This window comes from Bombina bombina, chromosome 5 (genome assembly GCF_027579735.1).
Source record: "Bombina bombina isolate aBomBom1 chromosome 5, aBomBom1.pri, whole genome shotgun sequence".
Classification (NCBI taxonomy): Eukaryota; Metazoa; Chordata; class Amphibia; order Anura; family Bombinatoridae; genus Bombina; species Bombina bombina.
Genome location: NC_069503.1, coordinates 147546274 through 147572308, shown reverse-complemented (window position 1 = coordinate 147572308; position 26035 = coordinate 147546274). Strand labels below are relative to the sequence as shown.

The window sequence follows — 26035 nt, the reverse complement described above, 5'->3', positions numbered from 1 at the left end:
TTGTAAAATAAAACCTAATCTAAGTTTTACACTAACACCTAACACTACACTACAATTAAATAAATTACCTAAATTAAATACAATTAAATAAACTAAATACAATTACCTAAATTACAAAAAAATAAAAAAAAATACACAAAATAAAAACAAATTACAAGATATTTAAACTAATTACACCTAATCTAATAGCCCTATCAAAATAAAAAAGCCCCCCCCCCCAAATAAAAAAAAAAACCTAGCCTGAACTAATCTACCAATAGCCCTTAAAAGGGAATTTGTGGGGCATTGCCCCAAAGAAATCAGCTCTTTTACCTGAAAAAAAATACAAACAACCCCTCCAACAGTAAAACCCACCACCCACACAACCAACCCCCCAATCAGCCAATAGAATGCAAGCTCAATCCTATTGGCTGATTGGATCAGCCAATAGGATTGAAGTTTAATCCTATTGGCTGATTGCATCAGCCAATAGGATTTTTTCAATCTTAATTCCGATTGGCTGATAGAATTATATCAGCCAATCGGAATCTAAGGGACGTCATCTTGGATGGCGTCATTTAAAGGAACCTTCAGTCGGGAAGAAGACTTCGTTCAAAGAGCATGCTCCGCTCCAGATGTCTTGAAGATGGAGCAGCTCTGCACCGGATGGATGAAGATAGAAGATGCCGTCTGGATGAAGACTTCTGCCCGTCTGGAGGACCACTTCTCCCGGCTTGGATGAAGACTTCTCCAGGCTTCGTTGGGGACTTCTTGCCGCTTTGATGAGGACCTCTCCTGGCTTCGTTGAGGATGGATGTCAGATCTTCAAAACTGTAAGTGGATCTTCAGGAGGTTAGTGTTAGGTTTTTTTAAGGGTTTATTGGGTGGGTTTTATTTTTAGGTTAGGGCTTTGGGCTGCAATAGAGCTAAATGCCCTTTTAAGGGCAATGCCCATCCAAATGCCCTTTTCAGGGCAATGGGGAGCTTAGGTGTTTTTAGTTAGGGTTTTATTTGGGGGGTTGGTTTTACTGTTGGGGGTTGTTTGTATTTTTTTTCAGGTAAAAGAGCTGATTTCTTTGGGGCAATGCCCCACAAATTCCCTTTTAAGGACTATTGGTAGATTAGTTCAGGCTAGGTTTTTTTTTTTTTATTTTGGGGGGGGGGCTTTTTTATTTTGATAGGGCTATTAGATTAGGTGTAATTAGTTTAAATATCTTGTAATTTGTTTTTATTTTGTGTATTTTTTTTATTTTTTTTGTAATTTAGGTAATTGTATTTAGTTTATTTAATTGTATTTAATTTAGGTAATTTATTTAATTGTAGTGTAGTGTTAGGTGTTAGTGTAAAACTTAGATTAGGTTTTATTTTACAAGTAAATTTGTATTTATTTTAGCTAGTTAATAACTATTTAGTAACTATTCTACCTAGTTAAAATAAATACAAACTTGCCTGTAAAATAAAAATAAACCCTAAGCTAGATACAATTTAACTATTAGTTATATTGTAGCTAGCTTAGGGTTTATTTTACAGGTATTTAGATTTAAATAGGAATTATTTAGTTATTAATTGTAGGTTTTAATTAGATTTATTTTAATTATATTTAAGTTAGGGGGTGTTAGAGGTAGGGTTAGACTTAGGTTTAGGGGTTAATAAATATAATATAGTGGCGGCAACGTTGGGGCGGTAGATTAGGGGTTAATAATTGTAGGTAGGTGGCGGCGATATTAGGGGCGGCAGATTAGGGGTTAATAATATTTAACTAATGTTTGCGATGCGGGAGTGCAGCTGTTTAGGGGTTAATATGTTTATTATAGTGGCGGCGACGTTGGGGCGGCAGATTAGGGGTTAATAAATGTAGGTAGGTTGCGGCGACATTGGGGGAGGGAGATTAGGGGTTAATAAATATAATGTAGGTGTCAGCGATTTTGGGGCAGCAGATTAGTGGTTAATAAGTATAATGTAGGTGTCGACGATGTCGGGGGCGGCAGATTAGGGGTTAATAAGTGTAAGATTAGGGGTATTTAGACTCGGGGTTCATGTTAGGTGTAAACATAAATGTAGTTTCCCCATAGGAATCAATGGGGCTGAGTTACGGAGCTTTACGCAGGTGTTAGGCTTTTTTTCAGCCGGCTCTCCCCATTGATGTCTATGGGGAAATCGTGCACGAGCACGTACAACCAGCTCACCGCTGACTTAAGCAGCACTGGTATTGGATTGTGGTATGGAGCACAATTTTGCTCTAAGCTCACTTCTTGCCTGTTAACGCCGGGTTTAGAAAAATCTGTAATACCAGCGCTGTAGGTAAGTGAGCGTGACAGTAACGTGCAAGTTAGTACCGCACCCCTCATAACGCAAAACTCGTAATCTAGCTGATAGATTTTGATTGCAGAAGAAGAAGTAAAAAGCCCATTTAGGGCCAGATTATGAGTGAAGCGCAAAATACCTCTTATGCAAGCGCGATATTTGTTCTTCACTCAGTAATGCCAGGGCACGCAAATGTGCGCTGGTATTACAAGTTAGGAAAGGTAGCATTCACATTGCAGGGAAGCTTTGCACTCACAGGAGCGTGCTTCCATAGGCTCCAATGGGAGACTCGTTCTCATGTTGTGAGACACAGCGGAGAACCTAGCGCAGCGAAGTCGGTAAGTTGTGCAGCAATGGACAGCAAAGTGTAAATATATTTGTATATGAATATTTACATATATATTTATTTGTATATATATATATATACACATATTTACACATAAATGTATATGTTTATAAGCATATACAGTACATATATATTTACAGGGAGCACACAGTTCCCATAGACCACTATGTAAAGGCACATTTTAATGCTGTTTTTTTTTTCTAACACCCCACATCCCCTCACTTTAAAGTGAATGTAAATTTTGATGATAAAGTGCCCGGTTTTTGAAAATTTGATTAATAACAGGGGCACTTTAAGTCATCAAAATTTACATTACACTTGTGTTGTGAAAATACTTACCTTTTACTCTTGACAGCCGCTCCAGCTTCCCCCGGTCTTCGCAAGTCTCTTCCTACGTCATAAATGACGGATCGGTCATCCTCCAATCACGGCTTCCCCCCCGGGGGAATTAGTGTCTGATTCAACGCCGTGATTGGAGGAAGCCGGATTCCTCATTTTAGACCCAGGAAGAGGCTTTGCGATAGGCGGAGGAAGCGATGCAGCAGCTGTCAAGATTAAAAGGTAAGTATTTTCACAACACAAGTGAAATGTAAATTTTGATAAATTAAAGTGCCCCTGATTTTAATTGAATTTTTTAAAAATGGGCACTTTATCATCAAAATGTACTATCACTTTAAACCCTTAAAACTGCTTTGTGCAGTTATTTAAAAAAATATTTTTTTTTTATAAAACCAAAAGCTACATTTAAATTTGAGGGCAATTGGGGGAGTGTTTTAAAAAACAACCAGAGATCTGATCTGGTTAATTTTCAGAGCTCTAATTGCTACCGCTAGCTCGCGGTAGCATTTACCAGCCACTTGTAATGGCTGATTTCTTATTGTGCACCCGTAAATTGGAAAATTTGCCCGTTTACCGTGCACAATAAATCATTGCTCTTAGTTTGCACATATATCCTTTTTAAGTACAAATGCTATTCATTTCTATTATAGACATACATTTAGCAGACATTTTTGAATTTCCCTTACTGTATTTGTCCTTACCAACTCTAGGCTAGATTACAAGTTGCGGGCTGACTGTAACACGTGAGCAATATATGGTTTTTCATTTTTTTGTGTGGACATAGCGTGCGTATTGCAAGTCAAAAGTAAAAGTGCTTGAGTGCAATCAAATTGTTTCTTGTTTGCTCTCCTGGTTCTAAGCCTAGTGCCACCTTTTTGCCTGTACCTTGGTTTATGGACTAATAAACTGGTTGCTGACTTTTGAAACATAACTTTTAACAATTCTTCTGCCTGCCTCTTTTGATGTTACGCCTTACTTCTATCAGTTATTCCGGCATTAAACCTTCGCCTGACGACTCTTCTGGATATTCTTTTGCTGCTGACATCCGTTTTAGTCTTCTTGTTTACAACATTGGTCTACTCCAGACTGGAAAATTGGTTCCATAATACAATCAAATTAAATTCCTTTTTACCTTATACGCATGTGCAATATAATCTGAAATGGCCACTGATGCAATTTTAACCTATATTCTTTAAAGGGACATAAATCCCCAAAAATATACTTCATGATTTAGATAATACGTACAATTTAAACAACTTTCCAATTAAATTAAATGATCAAATGTTCCTCTTTTTTATGTTATCCTTTGTTGAAAAGCAGGAAATTATGCTCAGGAGTGTGCATGTGTCTGAAACTATATAGCAGCAGTTTTGCAACAATGTGACACATTAGCAAGAGCTCTAGATGGCAAAACTAGTTCCTGTCATGAAGAGCCCCAGACACGAGCGAGCTACCTATCTAAATATCTCGTCAACAAAGTATGACATGAGAACAAAGCAAATTTGATTATAGAAGTAAATTTGGATCTTTTTTAAAATTGTGGAAATGGAAAATAACAATCATGTTTTTAAAATCTTTCTTTTTTTTATACTTCTTGTTACAGTACTTTTATCTTCATAAATGAGATTTCTATCGGAAATCACATGTTTGTGAGTTACCAGTTTGTCATTACATCTTTTAATTTTTCAGCTGAGATTGTTTGCACAGGTCTTTATACAAAACAATAGTCCTTAAAATATGTGGTTTAAAACATTACAATCTACAATATCTAGAACCTAGTGTCGTCATATTATTCTTAAAGTGAACGATATTGACAAAAAAACAAACCATATGCTGTACAGTGCAGTTTGGAATGTTTTATGAAATTCTAGATGTCAACAATTAGGGCTCCATATATCAGTTGGTTGGTGGACGAGGTTCACTGTCACCTGGTTGTATGTGGCCAATCTCAAGAGCAGAGGCTCTCAAACACCCCAGAAGAGAAACGCCACTTTAGAATGAATGTAGTAGGTTAAGAAGCAGTGGTCTGAGCCTGCAGCTAAAGGCACTCCAAAGCTGAATTTGGAGCCCTATGTATGTGAAAAAATATATCTCACATTGTGCAGTAGTGGAACAGATTGTAAAATCCCATACAATTATAGGGAAGCTTTTAGCTTCCCTACGTTATGACATAACTTCATTTCTCGCTTGTGCAATGCCGCCCTCTGCTTGGGGGCATCTAATCATATGTGAGAAGGGGCTGTGAATCATCCTGATCGGATCTGATCAACATGATTGATAACTGCCATACATTTGGGTAGATTAAAAATGGAGCGCTAATTTATTGTGCGCCCACAAAAAGACATCTACAGTCGCTGGTTATTGCTGCTGCGATTAGCGCTCAGAAAATTAATCAGAGATCAGATCTCTGGTTATTTTCTAAAAGTGATCCAAGAGTCTTCTTTTTTTTTAAGAATTTTTTTTTTTTTTAGCATATTTTTTTCCATAACAAAATACTGCACTAGGCAGTTATAAGGGGTAAAAAGTTGGAGAGTGTGGGGTGTTAGAAAAAAAATGGCACTGAAAAGTACCTTTACATTGTGGTCTATGGGAACTGTGTGCTCCCTGTAAATATATATTTATATATGCTTATATATTTATGTGTTAATATCTGTATATACACATATTAACACATAAATATTTATGTATATATTCATATACATATATATTTAAAATTGCTGCCATCGCTGCGCTACTTTAACACATAGTGGTTTCACAATTTACAGTATGAGAACTCCCAGTATAGTCGTCTTACCCATATGCAAATGACATTCAGGTTGTTTTACATTTTTCCCAAACACTTCTCTACCCAATTGCAAAACAAACACATTATGGTTTTCAGTGATCAATATTCAATATCGGCTGTTAACTGTGCCGTTCTGGGGAAATAGAGTTTGAATATTGTATTATTGTCAACCTCAGTTGTGTTGGACTCACTGAACATCGGGATCATTTAATAGCAAAAAATAAATAAAAACGTCCAATCCCATTTTTTTTATATTGAACGAGAATTTAAAAATGTTTGGAGCCAATCCCTAAATAAGATAACATTTGTTCTTGAACCTCCCAAATATTCACCAATAGTTCTAGGTAGCAATATTCTTAAAGGGTTTTTATAGCAATAATTAACACCATTGTACCAATGTAAACTTATAATGGGAATTAAAGGAACAGTCTATTTATATTTATTCTTTTTATTGTTTAAAAAGATAGATAATCCCTTTATTACCCTTTCCCCAGTTTTGCACAACCAACACAGTTATATTAATATACTTTTTACCTCTGTGATTACCTTGTATCTAACCCTCTGCAGCCTGCCCCTTTATTTCAGTTCTTTTGACAGACTTGCATTTTAGCCAATCAAAGAATGCCAAGTGAACAAAGCAAATGTGATGATAAAAATACATTGGAAAGTTGTTCAAAATTGAATACCCTATCTGAATCATGACAGTTTAATTTTGACTTGACTGTCCCTTTAAGTCTTTATTGTTTAATAATTATAATCCACATATATCCTTACCCCTAATTAGTGTTCAGCATTCTCCAGAACTAATGCACAAAGGAATGACATAGTCTTTGGCACTTGGCACATGTCTGCTTGGCTGTCAGGCAGTGTGGCAGCTAGGGCCCTCATTATCCTCCTGTTTACTCCCCTTTACAGATCCAGTGCACTTTGGTTAAGCGATAATCCACTATACTCAGAGGTGACCTAATCAGCAGGCAGTAGCAGGGTGGCCCAAGTGATTTTAAAGGACCATTAAATACAGTAGCATTGCATAATCAACAATTACATAGTAAAAAGACAATACAATAACACATACTCTGATTTTTAAATGAGCAGTAGTTTATTCTTCTTCTAAATTTCAAATGTTCCTGCAATTTGCCGACCCCCTGTATCATGTGACAGTTATTAGCCAATCACAGACTCATATACATATAGACTGTGAGTTCTTGCACATTCTCAGTAGTAGCTGGTGCCTCAGAAAGTGTGCATATAAAAAGTCAGTGCACAATTGAATAATGGAGGTAAGTTGGAAAGTTTCTTAAATCTATATGCTCTATCTGAATCATGAAAGTTTATTAATTTTGACTTGAGTGTCCCTTTAAAATAAAATGCTGACAAAGGGATCTCAAGGCAATGATGTGGGAATGGGGCTGACTAAGGGACTAGAGAGCCAGGGGTCTAATCTGAGGTTCATTATGTCTTTGTTATCATTAAATATTCATTAGTCAAATCTGATTCAAAACATGAGACTGGCAAGTCTGGTACCATTATAGAATTACTTTGGCACACTACTCATAAAAGGTAGCTGACTACTGGTCTAGTTTGTATAGTTAAAGATATGGAAGTCAAAATGAAAGTTTCATTTTTAAAGGGACACTGAACCCATTTTTTTTTTCAAGATTCAGATAGAGCATGGAATTTTAAGAAACTTTCTAATTTACTCCTATTATCAATTTTTCTTCATTCTCTTGGTATCTTTATTTGAAATGCAAGAATGTAAGTTTAGATGCCGGCCCATTTTTGGTGAACAACCTGGGTTGTTCTTACTGATTGGTGGATAAATTCATCCACCAATAAAAAGAGTGCTGTCCAGAGTACTGAACCCAAAAAAGCTTAGATGCCTTCTTTTTCAAATAAAGATAGCAAGAGAACGAAGAAAAATTGATAATAGGAGTAAATTAGAAAGTTGCTTAAAATTGCATGCTCTATCTGAATCACGAAAGAAAAAAATTGGGTTCAGTGTCCCTTTAGGATAGCGTGAGAATTTTTTTAAAAAATCACAATTTATTTCTGTTGTCAAATTTTCTCCTTTCTTTTGGTACTCTTTGTTAACGCTTTACTTGCTGTGACAGATTACATAGGTCAGGTCAGGAGTGTGCATGTGTCTTGTGCCCTATATGGCAGAGGTGCTTGCAACAATGTATAATGATGCTATAAACATTGCTTTTAATAGTACTTCAACATAGGATACCAAGAGAATTAAGCAAATCTGAAAATATAAATTAATTAAAAAGTTGTTTAAAATTGTAAATTCTATCTGAATCATGGAAAATGTTTCATGTCCCTTTAATAATTATTCCTTTTAATTAACTAGCTTGCACAAATCTTTTGTATTATAGTAATTCTGCCAATAAGAGGTTAACACTTATTTTTTATCTTAAATAAAGATCTATTATCATTTCTGAATCACTCTTCTAGACAAAGCTTTGTGTTCAAAGAAATATTTTCCTTTATCATAGAAAAAGAAATAAATTCCAGAGACCCAAAGTTTGAATTCCAACGGAAACTTTTAAACCTATACATATCCAATTCATCATTCAGGAATTAACACAATGTAACTCATGAATGTAGAAAGAAAAAAAAATATTCGCAGGAGAGCTAGAACATTGCAAATATCTTCATAGTTCTACAGACATATTTACAAAAGCAGAAATGTTAACAAAGATCAGTAAAACGCTATAGAAATAAATGAGATTTATAGGAAAAGTTCATCTCTATACTTTATGCCACATATTTGCAAGACCAAATTTTTAACAGTTCAAAAGGTTTTTTAAAGGGATAGTAAAAACCAAAACTGTTATTGTTTAAAAGATAGGTTGTCCCTTTATTTACCATTGCCCAGTTTTGCATAACCATCACTATTATAGAAACATACTTGTTACCTCTGTAATTACCTTGTATCTAAGCTTCTGCTGACTGCCTCCTTATTTCAGATCTTTTGACAGACTTGCATTGCAGACAATTAGTGCTGACTCTTAAATAACTTCAGGTGCGTGAACACAATTTTATCTACAGTATATGAAAGACATTAATTAACACCCTCTTGCTGTGAAAAATGTCGAATGCATTCAGATGAGAGGCGGCCTTCAAGGGCTCAGAAATTAGAATATGAGCCTACCTAGGTTTAGCTTTTGACTAAGAATAACAAGAGAACAAAGACAATTTGATGATACAAGTAAATTAGAAAGTTGTTTAAAATTGCATGCCCTAACTGAATTATGGAAGTTTAATTTGGACTTTACTATTCCTTTAATGTTGTTTTTTTTTTTTTTTTTGCAATTGTTTGTGAAAGAGTTACCTTGTTACATACAATATGTTGTGCAAGTATTCTAAATCCTGATGAAAATAAGAAAAATATCAAACACCTATACTGATACATTTATACACCAACAGATTGTGCAGCAAGATACAGGGCAAATTACAGTATAAAGTATGGTGATCTTTGAGGATTTAGTGCCCAAACAGGACTTTAAAAACACTAGTTTTATTCACTGCAGTTGAAGTGTTTAATCATTTCTAAGAGAGCAGTAAATCATCTTTAATTGCTGATATATTGATATTTGCTGATAAATTATGCATTTAAAGGACCAGTCAACACATTAGATTTGCATAATCAACAAATGCAAGATAACAAGACAATGCAATAGCGCTTAGTCTGAAATTCAAATGAGTAGTAGATTTTTTTATAACAAATTTGAAAGTTATGTATATTTCCACTCCCCTTGTACCATGTGATAGCAATCAGCCAATCACAAATGCATATACGTATAGTCTGTGAATTCTTGCACATGCTCAGTAGGATCTGGTGACTCAAAAATTGTAAATATAAAAGAATGTGCACATTTTTTTTAATGGAAGTAAATTGGAAAGTTGTTTAAAATTACACGCTGTATCTGAATCATGAAAATTTCATTTAACCTGAGTGTCCCTTTAAAGGAAAACATCTTCAACCCCCTTAATTAAAGGACCAGTAAGTACATAGATAAGTATACTACTAATGTACTGTATGATAACAAGACAATTACAATTCTGAATTTCAAATGAGTTGTAGATTTTTTTTTCTTAAAAATTTCAAAATTATGTCTATTTCCACTCCTACTGTATCATGTGACAGTCATTAGCCAATTGCAAATGCATATATATATATATTCTGTGAATTCTTGCATATGAAACGGAGATGAATGACTTACAATACATTGATTTGTGAGTAATATCTAATATATTGTATTAGACAAAATTAGGTGTCCATAATTATTGTGATAGAACAAGATTAGTCATATAAATGAGTAACATAGAGTTTACCATCCCTTTAATCACTCACTAGAACACCACAGCCTCCGGGGTGTTATAAAAATCATAAATTGAAAATAAGGTGAGTGCCTTCTTGCAAAATTGTTTCTTTATATACAGTATATATATATATATATATATATATATATATATATATATATATATATATATATATATAGACAGACCAGAAGGCTTGTTTTTCCCACAGAAAACCTCTGAATTACATTGTTTCCAATGCAGCAAAGTATTCTGGGTAAGATATGCAAATGAGGTTCACAATGACACACTTTTTTACTTCAAGTCTTCTTTTACCCAGACTCCCTTTATGCCAAAGTTCACACAGCTTATAAACTTAGCTACGGTTAGTGCAGTGATTCAGAACCATCCCAGGACAGCATGTTTCGTAGTGTTTTAAACTCATCAGCTGGGAGAAGGTTGGAATCACTGCTGGGTGAAGTTGATTTCTGGGCAAAATACAACATTATTTTATACGGCTACCAGCTGTATTTTAGACGGATACTCAATGTACAGCTGATGTGGTATAGTGGCGGTTATTTCACAACAATGTTTGTTATGATCTTTTATACATCTCTATGAGAGACACTTTGCCCTATTGACTCCACTCTGATATCGGATATCTTGCATAGATTGTGGGGGACTCTTGAGATGCTCTGTGACACTGAATGACTCCTTTGTGAGGATATCTACGTTTTATGTGTTTTTACATACATCATATCGTTTGAGGGTTTTAAGTGTGTGTGTGCATCTGTAATAATACATTTCAGTTGTTTTTAACATACTGCACTTAGAGGGTTTTACGCCCTTCTTTTGTTTTTATCTTTGTGCATAGCCATATCCTGCATCCAGACCTGTGTGTTTTTAAAGTCGCTGCATCTGTGACCCTCCAGCTAACAAGCTCTAAGACTGATTCATGGAACCATATAGCCTTTATTCAGCACTTACTTATGGAGCGCTCCTCAATATTGTATTTTTCATGTTTGTAATTATTTACATTGCAAATATAGAAGGAAAGATAGTAATTAAATGTAATTTTAGTCTATGTGTGATCCCATCTATTATACCGATAGTAGTTTTTACATATATATTTGTTTACCAATATGTTCTATTAAGGCAATATGCCCAAAACTATTCCCATAAATCCTATCATAAACTCGGAAATGGGTTGATGCAGATACTGAATTTGACGTACTGCATGATCCGAAAGTAGTAGTACTTCCAATATCCGGTAACGTTTACAACAGGAAGTGGATGGTGAGATTTTGGTGCCATTTCGTTAACACAGAAATGGATTTGATTGGATCACATATTATATTTATAAGCACCCCTACTGGCATAACTTTAGTCTTGAAAAAGGCCTTAAGGGCTGAAATGCATTGACTATTTATTCTGAGTGCCTGTAACAAAGATTTTATAGTTTGAAGATGTATTGTTGCGCTCAGTACGCAATCTTTTATAGACATTCTGCACTATGTTGTTTTTCTTTTATTATACATAGACACCTACCTTTTCTTGAGGTCAAAGATATCACTCACTCAATTCGGGAAATATCACTACACACTCAGATATATTTTTATATTGGAATTTCATATCAACTTATTGTTTTATTTTGTATTTATTTTTCATTTTTTCAATCTAATATGTATTTTTTGGAAACTTTTCAAGGACACCTTTTTTTATATCACCTGAACACCTGACATTTTTTCTGTGATCATTTTCCTTTACCATTGGGATCCCTTTGATCATTTTATTCATGTTATGTATTTTTTATGTGCATATGTTATGTTTTTAATATATTCAATTATTTATATATTTACACTTTATCCCACTTTTTAGTGAGGCGCTCTTCTTATGTACTATTTGTTTTGAATCTGATTTCAGAGGAGCTTATGTATTTCATTTTTATAGAATATTATCTTGGCGCTATAATATTCTATCTTTTTCCAAATCCCCACATTGTCTTTCATTATTTGGATGGATCATAGAATTTTAAACAACTTTCCAATTTACTTCTATTGTCAAATTTGCTTCATTCTCTTATTATTCTTTGCTGAAGTAACAACATTGCAGTAGTGATATCTAGCTGAACATATCTAGTTAGCCAATCACAAGAGACAAATGTGTGCAGGTACCAATCAGCAGCAGCTTCCACTAGTGTAGGATATGTGCGTATTCTTTTTTAACAAGGGATACAAAGAATAGGAAGCACAATTGAAAATAGAAGCAAATATAAAAGTTTAAAATGCTCTATCTGGATCATGCGTTTCATTTTGACTTTCCTGTCCCTTTAATTTGTAAGCTTATCTCACTGTCCTCCTGCAAACAATTAGGAACATATATAAAACATGCAATAAAACAGACTAATGCAAACAGGGTCTTGTAAGATTCAACACAGCATTGTTTACACAAACTCTACTAAATTTCTTGGCTTTTATATCTTTCCCTAATTGTTCCCCATGGAAAACAGAAATAAATAGAAAAATATTTCAAATATGGCAGCACCCATTACTTTCTAGAACCTCGAGTGCTTTATACAAATTTTACTTTTACCCTTATATAATCTAAATTTAAACAACTAATATATTGGTAAAAATACAGCTACATATTATTCTAAGGCTAATATTTGCATGGAATAAATTATTATGTCTAGCATGTATTTACTGTTTAATATCCCTTTAATTCTAACTAAAACATTCCAGATGAGGTTCCCTCTTTACAGAAGTTAAGCACTTAAATAAAATGCTTTAATAAAATAGAAAATTCAGTCACAAACTAGATTGTCTTTCTATATGAACTGATCACTATTATGGTCTCTATTTACTAAGGCCTAGATTTAGAGTTCGGCGGTAGCCGTCAAAACCAGCGTTAGAGGCTCCTAACGCTGGTTTTGGCCGCCCGCTGGTATTTGGAGTCAGTGATTAAAGGGTCTAACGCTCACTTTTCAGCCGCGACTTTTCCATACCGCAGATCCCCCTACGCCATTTGCGTAGCCTATCTTTTCAATGGGATCTTCCTAACGCCGGTATTTAGAGTCGTTTCTGCAGTGAGCGTTAGAGCTCTAACGACAAGATTCCAGCCGCCTGAAAATAGCAGGAGTTAAGAGCTTTCTGGCTAACGCCGGTTTATAAAGCTCTTAACTACTGTACCCTAAAGTACACTAACACCCATAAACTACCTATGTACCCCTAAACCGAGGTCCCCCCACATCGCCGCCACTCGATTAAAATTTTTAACCCCTAATCTGCCGACCGCCACCTACGTTATACTTATGTACCCCTAATCTGCTGCCCCTAACACCGCCGACCCCTGTATTATATCTATTAACCCCTAACTTGCCCCCCACAACGTCGCCGCAAGCTACTTAAAATAATTAACCCCTAATCTTCCGACCGCAAATCGCCGCCACCTACGTTATCCCTATGTACCCCTAATCTGCTACCCCTAACATCGCCGACCCCTATGTTATATTTATTAACCCCTAATCTGCCCCCCACAACGTCGCCGACACCTGCCTACACTTATTAACCCCTAATCTGCCGAGCGGACCTGAGCGCTACTATAATAAAGTTATTAACCCCTAATCCGCCTCACTAACCCTATCATAAATAGTATTAACCCCTAATCTGCCCTCCCTAACATCGCCGACACCTACCTTCAATTATTAACCCCTAATCTGCCGACCGGAGCTCACCGCTATTCTAATAAATGTATTAACCCCTAAAGCTAAGTCTAACCCTAACACTAACACCCCCCTAAGTTAAATATAATTTTTATCTAACGAAATAAATTAACTCTTATTAAATAAATAATTCCTATTTAAAGCTAAATACTTACCTGTAAAATACATCCTAATATAGCTACAATATAAATTATAATTATATTATAGCTATTTTAGGATTAATATTTATTTTACAGGCAACTTTGTAATTATTTTAACCAGGTACAATAGCTATTAAATAGTTAAGAACTATTTAATAGTTACCTAGTTAAAATAATAACAAATTTACCTGTAAAATAAATCCTAACCTAAGATATAATTAAACCTAACACTACCCTATCAATAAAATAATTAAATAAACTACCTACAATTACCTACAATTAACCTAACACTACACTATCAATAAATTAATTAAACACAATTGCTACAAATAAATACAATTAAATAAACTATCTAAAGTACAAAAAATAAAAAAGAACTAAGTTACAGAAAATAATAAAATATTTACAAACATAAGAAAAATATTACAACAATTTTAAACTAATTACACCTACTCTAAGCCCCCTAATAAAATAACAAAGCCCCCCAAAATAAAAAATTCCCTACCCTATTCTAAAATACAAATATTACAAGCTCTTTTACCTTACCAGCCCTGAACAGGGCCCTTTGCGGGGCATGCCCCAAGAATTTCAGCTCTTTTGCCTGTAAAAAAAAACATACAATACCCCCCCCCCAACATTACAACCCACCACCCACATACCCCTAATCTAACCCAAACCCCCCTTAAATAAACCTAACACTACCCCCCTGATGATCTTCCTACCTTGTCTTCACCATGCCAGGTTCACCGATCCGTCCTGGCTCCAAGATCTTCATCCAACCCAAGCGGGGGCTAGACATCCACTGAAGAAGTCCAGAAGAGGGTCCAAAGTCTTCCTCCTATCCGGCAAGAAGAGGACATCCGGACCGGCAAACATCTTCTCCAAGCGGCATCTTCTATCTTCTTCCATCCGATGACGACCGGCTCCATCTTGAAGACCTCCAGCGCGGATCCATCCTCTTCTTCCGACGACTAGACGACGAATGACGGTTCCTTTAAGGGACGTCATCCAAGATGGCGTCCCTCGAATTCCGATTGGCTGATAGGATTCTATCAGCCAATCGGAATTAAGGTAGGAATTTTCTGATTGGCTGATGGAATCAGCCAATCAGAATATAGTTCAATCCGATTGGCTGATCCAATCAGCCAATCAGATTGAGCTTGCATTCTATTGGCTGATCGGAACAGCCAATAGAATGCGAGCTCAATCTGATTGGCTGATTGGATCAGCCAATCGGATTGAACTATATTCTGATTGGCTGATTCCATCAGCCAATCAGAAAATTCCTACCTTAATTCCGATTGGCTGATAGAATCCTATCAGCCAATCGGAATTCGAGGGACGCCATCTTGGATGACGTCCATTAAAGGAACCGTCATTCGTCGTCTAGTCGTCGGAAGAAGAGGATGGATCCGCGCTTCGAGGTCTTCAAGATGGAGCCGGTCGTCATCGGATGGAAGAAGATAGAAGATGCCGCTTGGAGAAGATGTTTGCCGGTCCGGATGTCCTCTTCTTGCCGGATAGGAGGAAGACTTTGGACCCTCTTCTGGACTTCTTCAGTGGATGTCTAGCCCCCGCTTGGGTTGGATGAAGATCTTGGAGCCAGGACGGATCGGTGAACCTGGCATGGTGAAGACAAGGTAGGAAGATCATCAGGGGGGTAGTGTTAGGTTTATTTAAGGGGGGTTTGGGTTAGATTAGGGGTATGTGGGTGGTGGGTTGTAATGTTGAGGGGGGGGGTATTGTATGTTTTTTTTTACAGGCAAAAGAGCTGAAATTCTTGGGGCATGCCCCGCAAAGGGCCCTGTTCAGGGCTGGTAAGGTAAAAGAGCTTGTAATATTTGTATTTTAGAATAGGGTAGGGAATTTTTTATTTTGGGGGGCTTTGTTATTTTATTAGGGGGCTTAGAGTAGGTGTAATTAGTTTAAAATTGTTGTAATATTTTTCTTATGTTTGTAAATATTTTATTATTTTCTGTAACTTAGTTCTTTTTTATTTTTTGTACTTTAGATAGTTTATTTAATTGTATTTATTTGTAGCAATTGTGTTTAATTAATTTATTGATAGTGTAGTGTTAGGTTAATTGTAGGTAATTGTAGGTAGTTTATTTAATTATTTTATTGATAGGGTAGTGTTAGGTTTAATTATATCTTAGGTTAGGATTTATTTTACAGGTAAATTTGTTATTATTTTAACTAGGTAACTATTAAATAGTTCTTAACTATTTAATAGCTATTGTACCTGGTTAAAATAATTACAAAGTTGCCTGTAAAATAAATATTAATCCTAAAATAGCTATAATATAATTATAATTTATATTGTAGCTATATTAGGATTTATTTTACAGGTAAGTATTTAGCTTTAAATAGGAATCATTTATTTAATAAGAGTTAATTTATTTCGTTAGATAAAAATTATATTTAACTTAGGGGGGTGTTAGTGTTAGGGTTAGACTTAGCTTTAGGGGTTAATACATTTATTAGAATAGCGGTGAGCTCCGGTCGGCAGATTAGGGGTTAATAATTGAAGGTAGGTGTCGGCGATGTTAGGGAGGGCAGATTAGGGGTTAATACTATTTATGATAGGGTTAGTGAGGCGGATTAGGGGTTAATAACTTTATTATAGTAGCGCTCAGGTCCGCTCGGCAGATTAGGGGTTAATAAGTGTAGGCAGGTGTCGGCGACGTTGTGGGGGGCAGATTAGGGGTTAATAAATATAACATAGGGGTCGGCGATGTTAGGGCAACAGATTAGGGGTACATAGGGATAACGTAGGTGGCGGCGGTTTACGGAGCGGCAGATTAGGGGTTAAAAGTGTAATGCAGGGGTCAGCGATAGCGGGGGCGGCAGATTAGGGGTTAATAAGTGTAAGATTAGGGGTGTTTAGACTCGGGGTACATGTTAGAGTGTTAGGTGCAGACGTAGGAAGTGTTTCCCCATAGGAAACAATGGGGCTGCGTTAAGAGCTGAACGCTGCTTTTTTGCAGGTGTTAGGTTTTTTTTCAGCTCAAACTGCCCCATTGTTTCCTATGGGAGAATCGTGCACGAGCACGTTTTTGATGCCGGCCGCGTCCGTAAGCAACTCTGGTATCGAGAGTTGCATTTGCGGTAAATATGCTCTACGCTCCTTTTTTGGAGCCTAACGCAGCATTTGTTTGAACTCTCGATACCAGAGTTAAATTTATGGTGCGGCCAGAAAAAAACCCGCGGAGCTTTAACAGCCCTTTTACCGCCGAACTCCAAATCTAGGCCTAAGAGATGGAAGCTGCTTTGAAGCCGTTACAGCAAGTTAAGAAGCAATTACCAGGCAACAGTTGCTTCCTAACCTCTCTGCTTCCTCAGAGGTGTCTATTGGATACGCAAGAGCTGTCTGTAGCACTGCACAAAAAATTCCTTGCACAATGTACATCTACTGCTGCATGCAATGGAGATGGAAGGACAGGTTGCCTACCCGGGAACTATGTCTGTCCGTCTTATCATTACTTGAACTTTATGTTTTTTATATATATATTTTCATTGTACATAACCAATAACATTTTTTTATTATGTGGGTATCCATTCTTCTTTTTTTAAAATGAGGGACCACAACTGATTTTTTTTTAATTCACAAGTCCAATGAGGTTTTAGAAATACTAATAAATTTAACAATAATTACATACTTTATAAACATAACAACCATCTAATGAACAATACTTTACAGATAAGTGCCCCATATTTACTGTACAAACACACAAATACATTAAGAGAGCAGAATAATTCAACTAGTGTCAAATGGGGAAGTGGTGGTCTGATAAGCATTATCATTCAAAACTGTAGTAAATTCTTGTGAAAAGGTGTAAAATACTTTGCACTTGCTATAGAAAAATCACTTTATGGCAAAAGCACACGACACTTCCCCAAATTTATTAATTGTTGTAGTAAACAATCTGGGCATGCAGATGTTTTTTCCATACAAGTTAACCATATTGGCTTAAATCAGTATTCAAAGACCACAAGGAACCGTCTCTATCACACAAATCTGCGCATAATCATGATACAGCCACTTTCCATCTTCTTGCTGTAAAACTCCTTTGGCAAAATAGTTACAATACAGTGGCACACAAATTAAAAAACAAAAAGGTAAAATAAAATATATAAACTTTTATAGCTTTCACTCACGTATATAAACGTTTATGTTGTTATTTTATCATGAGAGTATCGCTCAAAGATACAAGAATGAATGCTGAGTTTTCTATAAGGGATTAAACGCTTACCGGATCCTTCCCAGCTGAGGAGGGAGAATCTTAACCATAACTTAACTTAAATAACTATTTACATGTGCATGTAGTGCGAATAACGACAGACAACTTTGTATGGGAGAAATTTTTGACCGTCACAGGTCAGAAATTTTATTAACCTAAATCAACTAGTAGAACCAATAGAACTGAATATGGCGGCATAGAGACCAACTAACCCAGTACAGCAAGGAGATTCCCGGCCCAACGGGAACAGCAGCAGAGGGGTCTCTGCCCTAAGGAGATGACGCTGAGGGGTTGCAGAGATCACGTGACCATCCCTCAAGAGGGAGGAAGGAGGGTTACCGTCACGTGCACGTGAGGCCTACCCTCCTCCCCAAAATGTGGTCATCACTCACCCCTAGCGACCTTCTCCTACGCAACAGGACCGGGATCTCCCCGCCGCCGGGGTGCACAAAGATCTTCCACCTGATATAAGGATCTCTCTGTTACCAAGCCGAAATGAACCGCATAACAGAGAGGGGAGATCTATAAACTACAGCAATGGCATAGGGGCCTAGGGTGAGTAGCCATAGCCCTGCCATTGAATTGCCGTCAATTTAGCAAAGAACCAGTAACAAAAGGGGAGGGAGGGCGGGACAAAACTGCTTCAGTCAGGATCCAGAGAAGAAGAGGAAGTTGCCAGGGAAGATTCAGCTTTTCTACAGGTAAGGAGGGGCCTACCCTGAATAGCAACAATGTTGCACCCTGACACAGCCCTCTCTCTTCTATCCCACTCTCCTACAGCCTTAACCCTTAGACTGCTCCAGGCTTATGCTAAGCCCTACACTGCATTAAGGGATTAAACGCTTACCGGATCCTTCCCAGCTGAGGAGGGAGAATCTTAACCATAACTTAACTTAAATAACTATTTACATGTGCATGTAGTGCGAATAACGACAGACAACTTTGTATGGGAGAAATTTTTGACCGTCACAGGTCAGAAATTTTATTAACCTAAATCAACTAGTAGAACCAATAGAACTGAATATGGCGGCATAGAGACCAACTAACCCAGTACAGCAAGGAGATTCCCGGCCCAACGGGAACAGCAGCAGAGGGGTCTCTGCCCTAAGGAGATGACGCTGAGGGGTTGCAGAGATCACGTGACCATCCCTCAAGAGGGAGGAAGGAGGGTTACCGTCACGTGCACGTGAGGCCTACCCTCCTCCCCAAAATGTGGTCATCACTCACCCCTAGCGACCTTCTCCTACGCAACAGGACCGGGATCTCCCCGCCACAAGGAAGCATTTTAATGGTCCCTTGCCGCCACCACCCACAGCCCGACTTACAGGAGGGGTGAAATTGCTCTTTGGATATCTCCTATGAATAAATCTAAACCCACATCAGAGAGATGAACTTTATCCCTTCTGTAAAGTTCAGTTCTATCAGCCGAAATGGCTTCGTGCCGTACCACGAAGCCACCTGAACCTGTGACGGTTTTTGCCAATGATGCATTGATCTTTTTCTAATCCGATATGCCGCCGTATGGGCAGACATATGCCTCCAGTGGAGGCGGGGGACTATATTGGACCATCCTATCATGACTCCTGGAATGCGCACTCTCAAACAACTTATGTCTGCCTGTATAACTTTTATTAACTGGAGAACTGGCATGGCCCCCACATCATTACCCCCCAGGTGAAGGATCAGGATATGAGGCTTACCCCAATGTACTAGGGCCTCTGATAATGTTCCCGCTAATTGTGGCCAACACATCCCCCTGTCCCCTAACCATCTAATGGATACTTTGTTGGAGGGAAAACCTAGGGATTGGCCAATTGGGAGGGATGCACAGTGAAGTGAGGCCCAGTGAACGAAGGAGTGTCCCACAATCCAAATTCTCTTCACTCCTGGGACAGTGCCTGTGGAGACAAATATTTTAGTATTTGAAAATTTACGATAAACATTAAACAATTGGCCGGACATATTTTTTGAAACAATTGGAGTCGCCAACGCCCAATACGTTTAATGTCCTCGCTCAAGGACCCCGCTTGCGCCGCATCTGTAGCTGCCCCTATCCGGAAGGAGTGTGGGGCCAGCTTGCTAGCATCCAACCCCGCTTTGACTGCTGCCAGCTTCAGCACCCTCCCAAACTGGAATTTTGAAAGGGATTTGCCGTCCGCGTGGACCAAGAACTGACCCTGGACTTGCGGTCTGTGGGCTAAATAAATATTAACCCATTTTACAGTGCAACATGCGCTGACTGCTTGTGGATATAGGGGGATCCAAGTTCCCTTTCCATCCTGGTCCGTTTTTGAACGTGGAAGGAAAAGGAGGAGGGACCCAGGAGCAGCCCTAACATGCTGCAACTGAATCCCTGACCCAGCCTTCTGTTTAGAGGGTGCTACTAATTCACTGACCCTAAGGGCCCCTGCAAAGGCCAAATTAAATGCTGTTTTGAAGAGCATGGCTTCAAATTCTGATAAACAAACTTCATCGAGCACCTGGACCAAACGTTCCAGGCGCTCGCGAGTAATGGGCTCACGAGAGTCTATTTTACGCTGCTGCGATCTACCCCAACCCTTGATGACCTGCCTGATGAAAAATGAGTCAGTGGGGTCAGGGATGGATAAAGTCCTGTAGAAAAATGATATTGCTGCTAATTTAGACTGTATTGCCCCTTGACGAACGCCGGAAGTGTGTAAACTCACCAGCCAATCACATAACGTGTCCTGAGATCCCCGAGCAGCCTCAATTCCCCTGGAATTACAGAACTTTTCCCATTCAGTCCACATGCGGACATAGGAGTGCCATGTGGATGGTGCAAGGGAGGATCGAACCAACGGAAGCAAGGCTATCCAGGAAGAACGAGCTGCCAAAGGAAATCAGGACAGCTTAAGCCCAGTGTAGCTGCCCTTGGGACTAACTGTCTAAATTTTACCCAATCAAAACGTGACAGTGCGTCGGCCACTACATTGTTCACCCCGGGGACATGGCGGGCCTGGAATTGGATGTTAAGCTCCAGACAGCGCAGCCCCAAGTGACGCAACAAAGTGATAACCTTCTCGGAAGTGGCTGTTAAGTTATTGATTGCGTATACCACACTGATGTTGTCTGTCCAGAACACAACAGTCCCATTCTCCAATTTTTTACCCCACAGCTCGACGGCCAAGACCACGGGGAATAGCTCCAGGAGAGTTTAAATTATGAGTCAGGCCCACTGGGGGCCAGGACTTAGGCCAAGGCTCTGCACTCCACTCTCCCTGAAAGTAAGCCCCGTAGCCGTGCGATCCAGCTGCGTCCGTGAAAAGATGTAATAACTGACTTGACATGGGAATTGACCGCCATACCCGCACCCCGTTAAAATGTGTAAGGAATTTTTCCCATACTACCAGATCAGCCATCAAATCCTCCCCCAGGGTTATTTTAGAGTTCGGGTTGGACCTACCGCTTAGCTGTCTTTCTAGTCTTTGGTTAAAAACCCGACCCATGGGGATAACCCTGCAGGCGAAGTTAAGTAGCCCTAATAACGATTGTAATTGTTTGAGGGAAATAACTGATTGCGAAATGGACGCTCTGACCACCTCTAGCATGGCTTGAACTTTGTCAAATGGCACCCTACAAAGCTGAGCGATGGTATCAATCTCAATACCTAGGAAAACTAAACATGAAGTGGGGCCTTGAGATTTGTCTTCGGCCAGGGGCACTCCGAAGTGGCTCATAATATTGCGCATTTTGTTCATTATGGTTAAGCATTCGCTAGAACCTGCCCTACCTATTATGAGGAAATCATCAAGGTAGTGTGCTATGGAATCGCTGCCCACGTCAGAAGCTACAACCCAATGTAGGAAACTGCTAAACGCCTGAAATAAGGCGCATGATAAAGAGCAGCCCATGGGTAGGCAACGATCCACATAAAACATACCCGACAACTTGCAACCCATAAGGTGGAATACTGAAGGGTGAAGTGGCAAAAGCCTAAATGCTGATTCAATGTCAAGTTTCGCTAATAAAGCACCTGGCCCTGCCCTCCGAACCAGATCTAGTGCGCTATCAAAGGATTGATAGCGCACTGAGCTGGGTTCTGGGTCAATAGCATTGTTGACTGAGCTACCTTTAGGGTATGACAGGTGCTGAATGAGACAAAACTTTCCGGGTTCTTTCTTTGGGACCACCCCCAGCGGAGAAATGACCAAATTGGCTAAAGGTGGAGAAGGAAAGGGCCCGGCCATGCGGCCTAAGGCCACCTCCTTATCAATTTTTTCCCTCACGACCTTAGGGTGCTGATATGCTGAGATTAGATTCCTATGAAATTTAATGGCCTTAATGAACTTGACAGTTGGAATTTTGAAACCGTATGAAAACCCTTCCCACAACATTCGTGCCGCACCCTGGTCTGGGTATGTCCATAACCAGGGTGTCATTGCCCCAACCTTAATTGGCGTTTCCACTTTTTTGGCCCAGGCTGGTATTTGGGGGCTTATTGGCTGTGGTATTGTCCCTTCGCTTGCTGCATTCACTACCCAGGTGTGATCCAGAGCAGAATCTGCAGACGTGCCTAAAGGCGCATGAGCTACCCTTTTCACATTTTTTATCCTGAAAAGGCCAGCATGTGCCCCCCCTTTTCCTATTTCTATTGGGACGAAATGACTGCTGCGGGGAGTTAATGGCGGAGGAGGAACCCCCTTTGGGGTCCATCCGCTGCCATAATTGATTATCTGTGGAGTCGAAAGTTAAGGTAGGGTTACCCGCCATCTTTCTTCTGAACTCTGCATCATACTCCCTCCATACTCCATCGCTGTGATTACGCTGAATCCAATGAATGGTGTCAGTGTATTTAAGAATGGCCAGGCTCTGTGAGGGGTATTTCTCTATATAACAAGAGGAAAACACCCTAAAGCATTGCAGCCACTCATCGAAAGTATCGGGGCGCTTACATTTTTTAGGGCCTGTCCCTTCAGCACTTCTTTCCCTCTGCCTATAAGCTTCCACAGAGAGGTCGAATATATTAACGTATTTACCTCTGTGGATTCTACTACTTTTTTGCGCAAATGCTTATGCAGCGAATAAATTTTACTGGGCTTGCGTCGCCATAGAGGGCCGCATGTCTTTCAGAAATGGCCCTGGGGGGTAAGGATTCTGACGGGACCTCTGTAAGGGGTTCCGTGTATGGAAGGGCTAGCATCTTCATACTATCGCGCTTCTTATCTGGCGCAGCCCCCCTCTTTAAAAATGTTTTAATCATTTTAAACATTTTCTTCTGTCCTGACCCTTGTAAACCCATTGAAGAGTCACTACTTGACCCTGTGTCAGAGGTGGATGAGTCAGAAGAAGAATTGTTATCGTGTGTAAACAAAGTATTCTCACCGTTTGAATTAGCAGACAGTCCTTGTCCGGTGTTGCTAGTGACTTGTTCTGGCTGCTGACTGGGAATAGCGATGGCGTTGGCTGAGCCCTGCTGTCCATTTGAAGTGGTCGCAGCTGCTCCTGCGTCCACTGGGTTAATTACAGCAGCAGTTGGTTGCTGGACCTTTGTTGGCTCCTTTGAGTGAAGAACTCCCTGCAAGAGAGACAATAATTCGCGAGCACTTTGTTCTTGTGTGTGTGGGTTATCAATAGCAGGAAGTTGGGCCATACAAATAGCATCCTGTGCTGGATTAGATACAATAGTAGTAGCATTGTTTTGTGCCCTAACATTAGCATTCTGGCCTAAATTTGATACTAATGCATTACCTGCTGCAGCAGTCATAGCAGTGAGATGACCATGACCTCCTGTCTGTATCTGACCTACTGTCTGCACATTCACCCCTTGCAAGCCTGCATTCGCCACCATGGAGGATGATTTATGAGTTTCAGCCACATGTAAACCACTTTCAGACCTTAAAGTGTTAATAACTAATTCTGTTGGCTGTGCAGCCGTCTGACAGACATCACCATCACGCAAGCCACATTCATACCTTTGGGGGTTAATGAAACCAGCTAGCTGCGCAGCTGTCTGAGCTGCGCCACAATCAGCACTTTGAGGGTTAATGAGTAACACCTCTTGCTGCTGCGCTGTTGAAATTGCGCTACCTGCATCACTTATAATGTTACTGGAATAATCCTGCTGATCGTGTGTTTGCGCTGCAACTACATTCCTTATATGAAACCCATGAGCAAATTCTAAAGGCCTCATTGCCCTAATAGGGTTAATAGTGCGAGCACCCCTTCCCCTTCTAATGCCTGTCTGCCTTGCATTGCCTCTAAACTGTGAGCGGCCCCTTTGCGGCAATTGATAATATTGGGCCTTTTTTACCGCCTGCTTGCGCTGCATGCTAGCGCCCTTATTGCCCCTTTGCCCTCCTATTAATACCCCATCCACGGCCAAGGACGACTCTCGGTGCTCACCTGCATCTTGTGTAGCACCGTGAGCCGATGTCCCTGCGACCGCGTGGGGTTTCGCCAAACCGGAAGTGCCGATGGGCACTTCCGGTGACATCACTAACATGTCGTCTGCCCTGGGGATAGGCCGCGCACCACGCGGTCGGGGTTCAGCAAGGCCGCAAGGCTCCAGTAATGTCACCGGAGGCCCTGCGGTCCCCGAAGGTGTCCGCGGATTAGTGAGTGGTGTGGCGGTAGAAGCGACGGTTGGTCTAGCTCTGTCCCGTCCGGGCAGAGTACCGCCAGAGGCCGCAGGTGTCTGAATAATGGATTGAGGCTGTGGTTTGTTTTGTTTTTTAGCAACTGTGGGCCTACAAGGAGTTAAGACTCCTGAAATAACAGGTTGTGTGGTGGTAAGATGTGGTGTCTGTGGTGTCTGCAATATTGCAGATTGGGACCTAGGTGTTCCTTGAGGGTTATTCAAAACCGGTATGGTAGTAGGATTAAAATTAGTTGTAACCGGCTCTTGTGGAATGGGCTGAGAAGCAGCCATTGCTGCAATAATATTCTGTAATAAACCTGATACTGCAGACACTGCTGAGGGAGGAACAGCACTGATAAATGAAGCCATGTGGCTAGCTGCAATATTGTCAAAAGGCAAGTTTATTTGCTGTTGTGGGGGATTTACTTGCTCTAACTGATCATTAACTGACTCCAGCTCTTCTATATTATGAATCTGAGCAGTAACAACATTAGAAAACTGAGTTGGGGGGATAATAACCAAATCATCCAAACTATCAGATTGAACACTTAACTGTCTGGTCACATTTGCAGATCCAGATGGTGCTTGGTCAGTCTGAAAACGTCTGGGAGGCAAAGTAGAACGCCTGGGACGATTCATGTCTGCACTAATGAGGACAAAACTGCTTCAGTCAGGATCCAGAGAAGAAGAGGAAGTTGCCAGGGAAGATTCAGCTTTTCTACAGGTAAGGAGGGGCCTACCCTGAATAGCAACAATGTTGCACCCTGACACAGCCCTCTCTCTTCTATCCCACTCTCCTACAGCCTTAACCCTTAGACTGCTCCAGGCTTATGCTAAGCCCTACACTGCATTTGTACAATGGGCATCCATGTTTGTAAATTATGGGACATATAATTGCACTGGGTGTATATTTTTAAATCTTAATGTGTTTTTTTCCCCCATAACAAAATCAAATAGCTGCTGTCTATCACAATATCTTTTGGCAGGACTTTTGTATAATGAATTATTTTTAAAAGTGAATGGAAAGCCAAGAGTTGAGCTAAGGATAATCTGCAACTCCATTTCAAAGTACATAATCAAACTTGATCTTCAGAAACTGTAGAACATGACTGTTATTTAATGTTTAAAAACCCCAAAAACAAACCCAGGTACATGATAGCTAATTTTTTTGGCAACATAAATTACATGAAGCCAGTAAAATTGTTATAACGGTAGTAAAATTCTTTTTCAGTTATAAAACTAATCCAATAACATTTTATTCTAATTTATTGCTGTAT

General features: G+C 39.4%; 1 protein-coding gene across 1 annotated transcript in view; it reads right to left on the bottom strand.

Annotated features, from left to right (window-relative positions):
- Nucleotides 1-25591, bottom strand: part of LOC128661400 (uncharacterized) — a 33506-nt gene extending 7915 nt beyond the window's left edge. Inside the window, exons 1-2 of the mRNA XM_053715658.1 lie at nt 23504-25591; nt 19861-20058 (exon numbers count right to left, since the gene is read on the bottom strand). Coding sequence (XP_053571633.1) covers nt 19861-20058; nt 23504-25397 — 2092 coding nt within the window. The 5' untranslated portion in view covers nt 25398-25591. The remainder of the gene's footprint in view (nt 1-19860; nt 20059-23503) is intronic.
- Between the last annotated feature and the right edge of the window lie 444 nt (nt 25592-26035).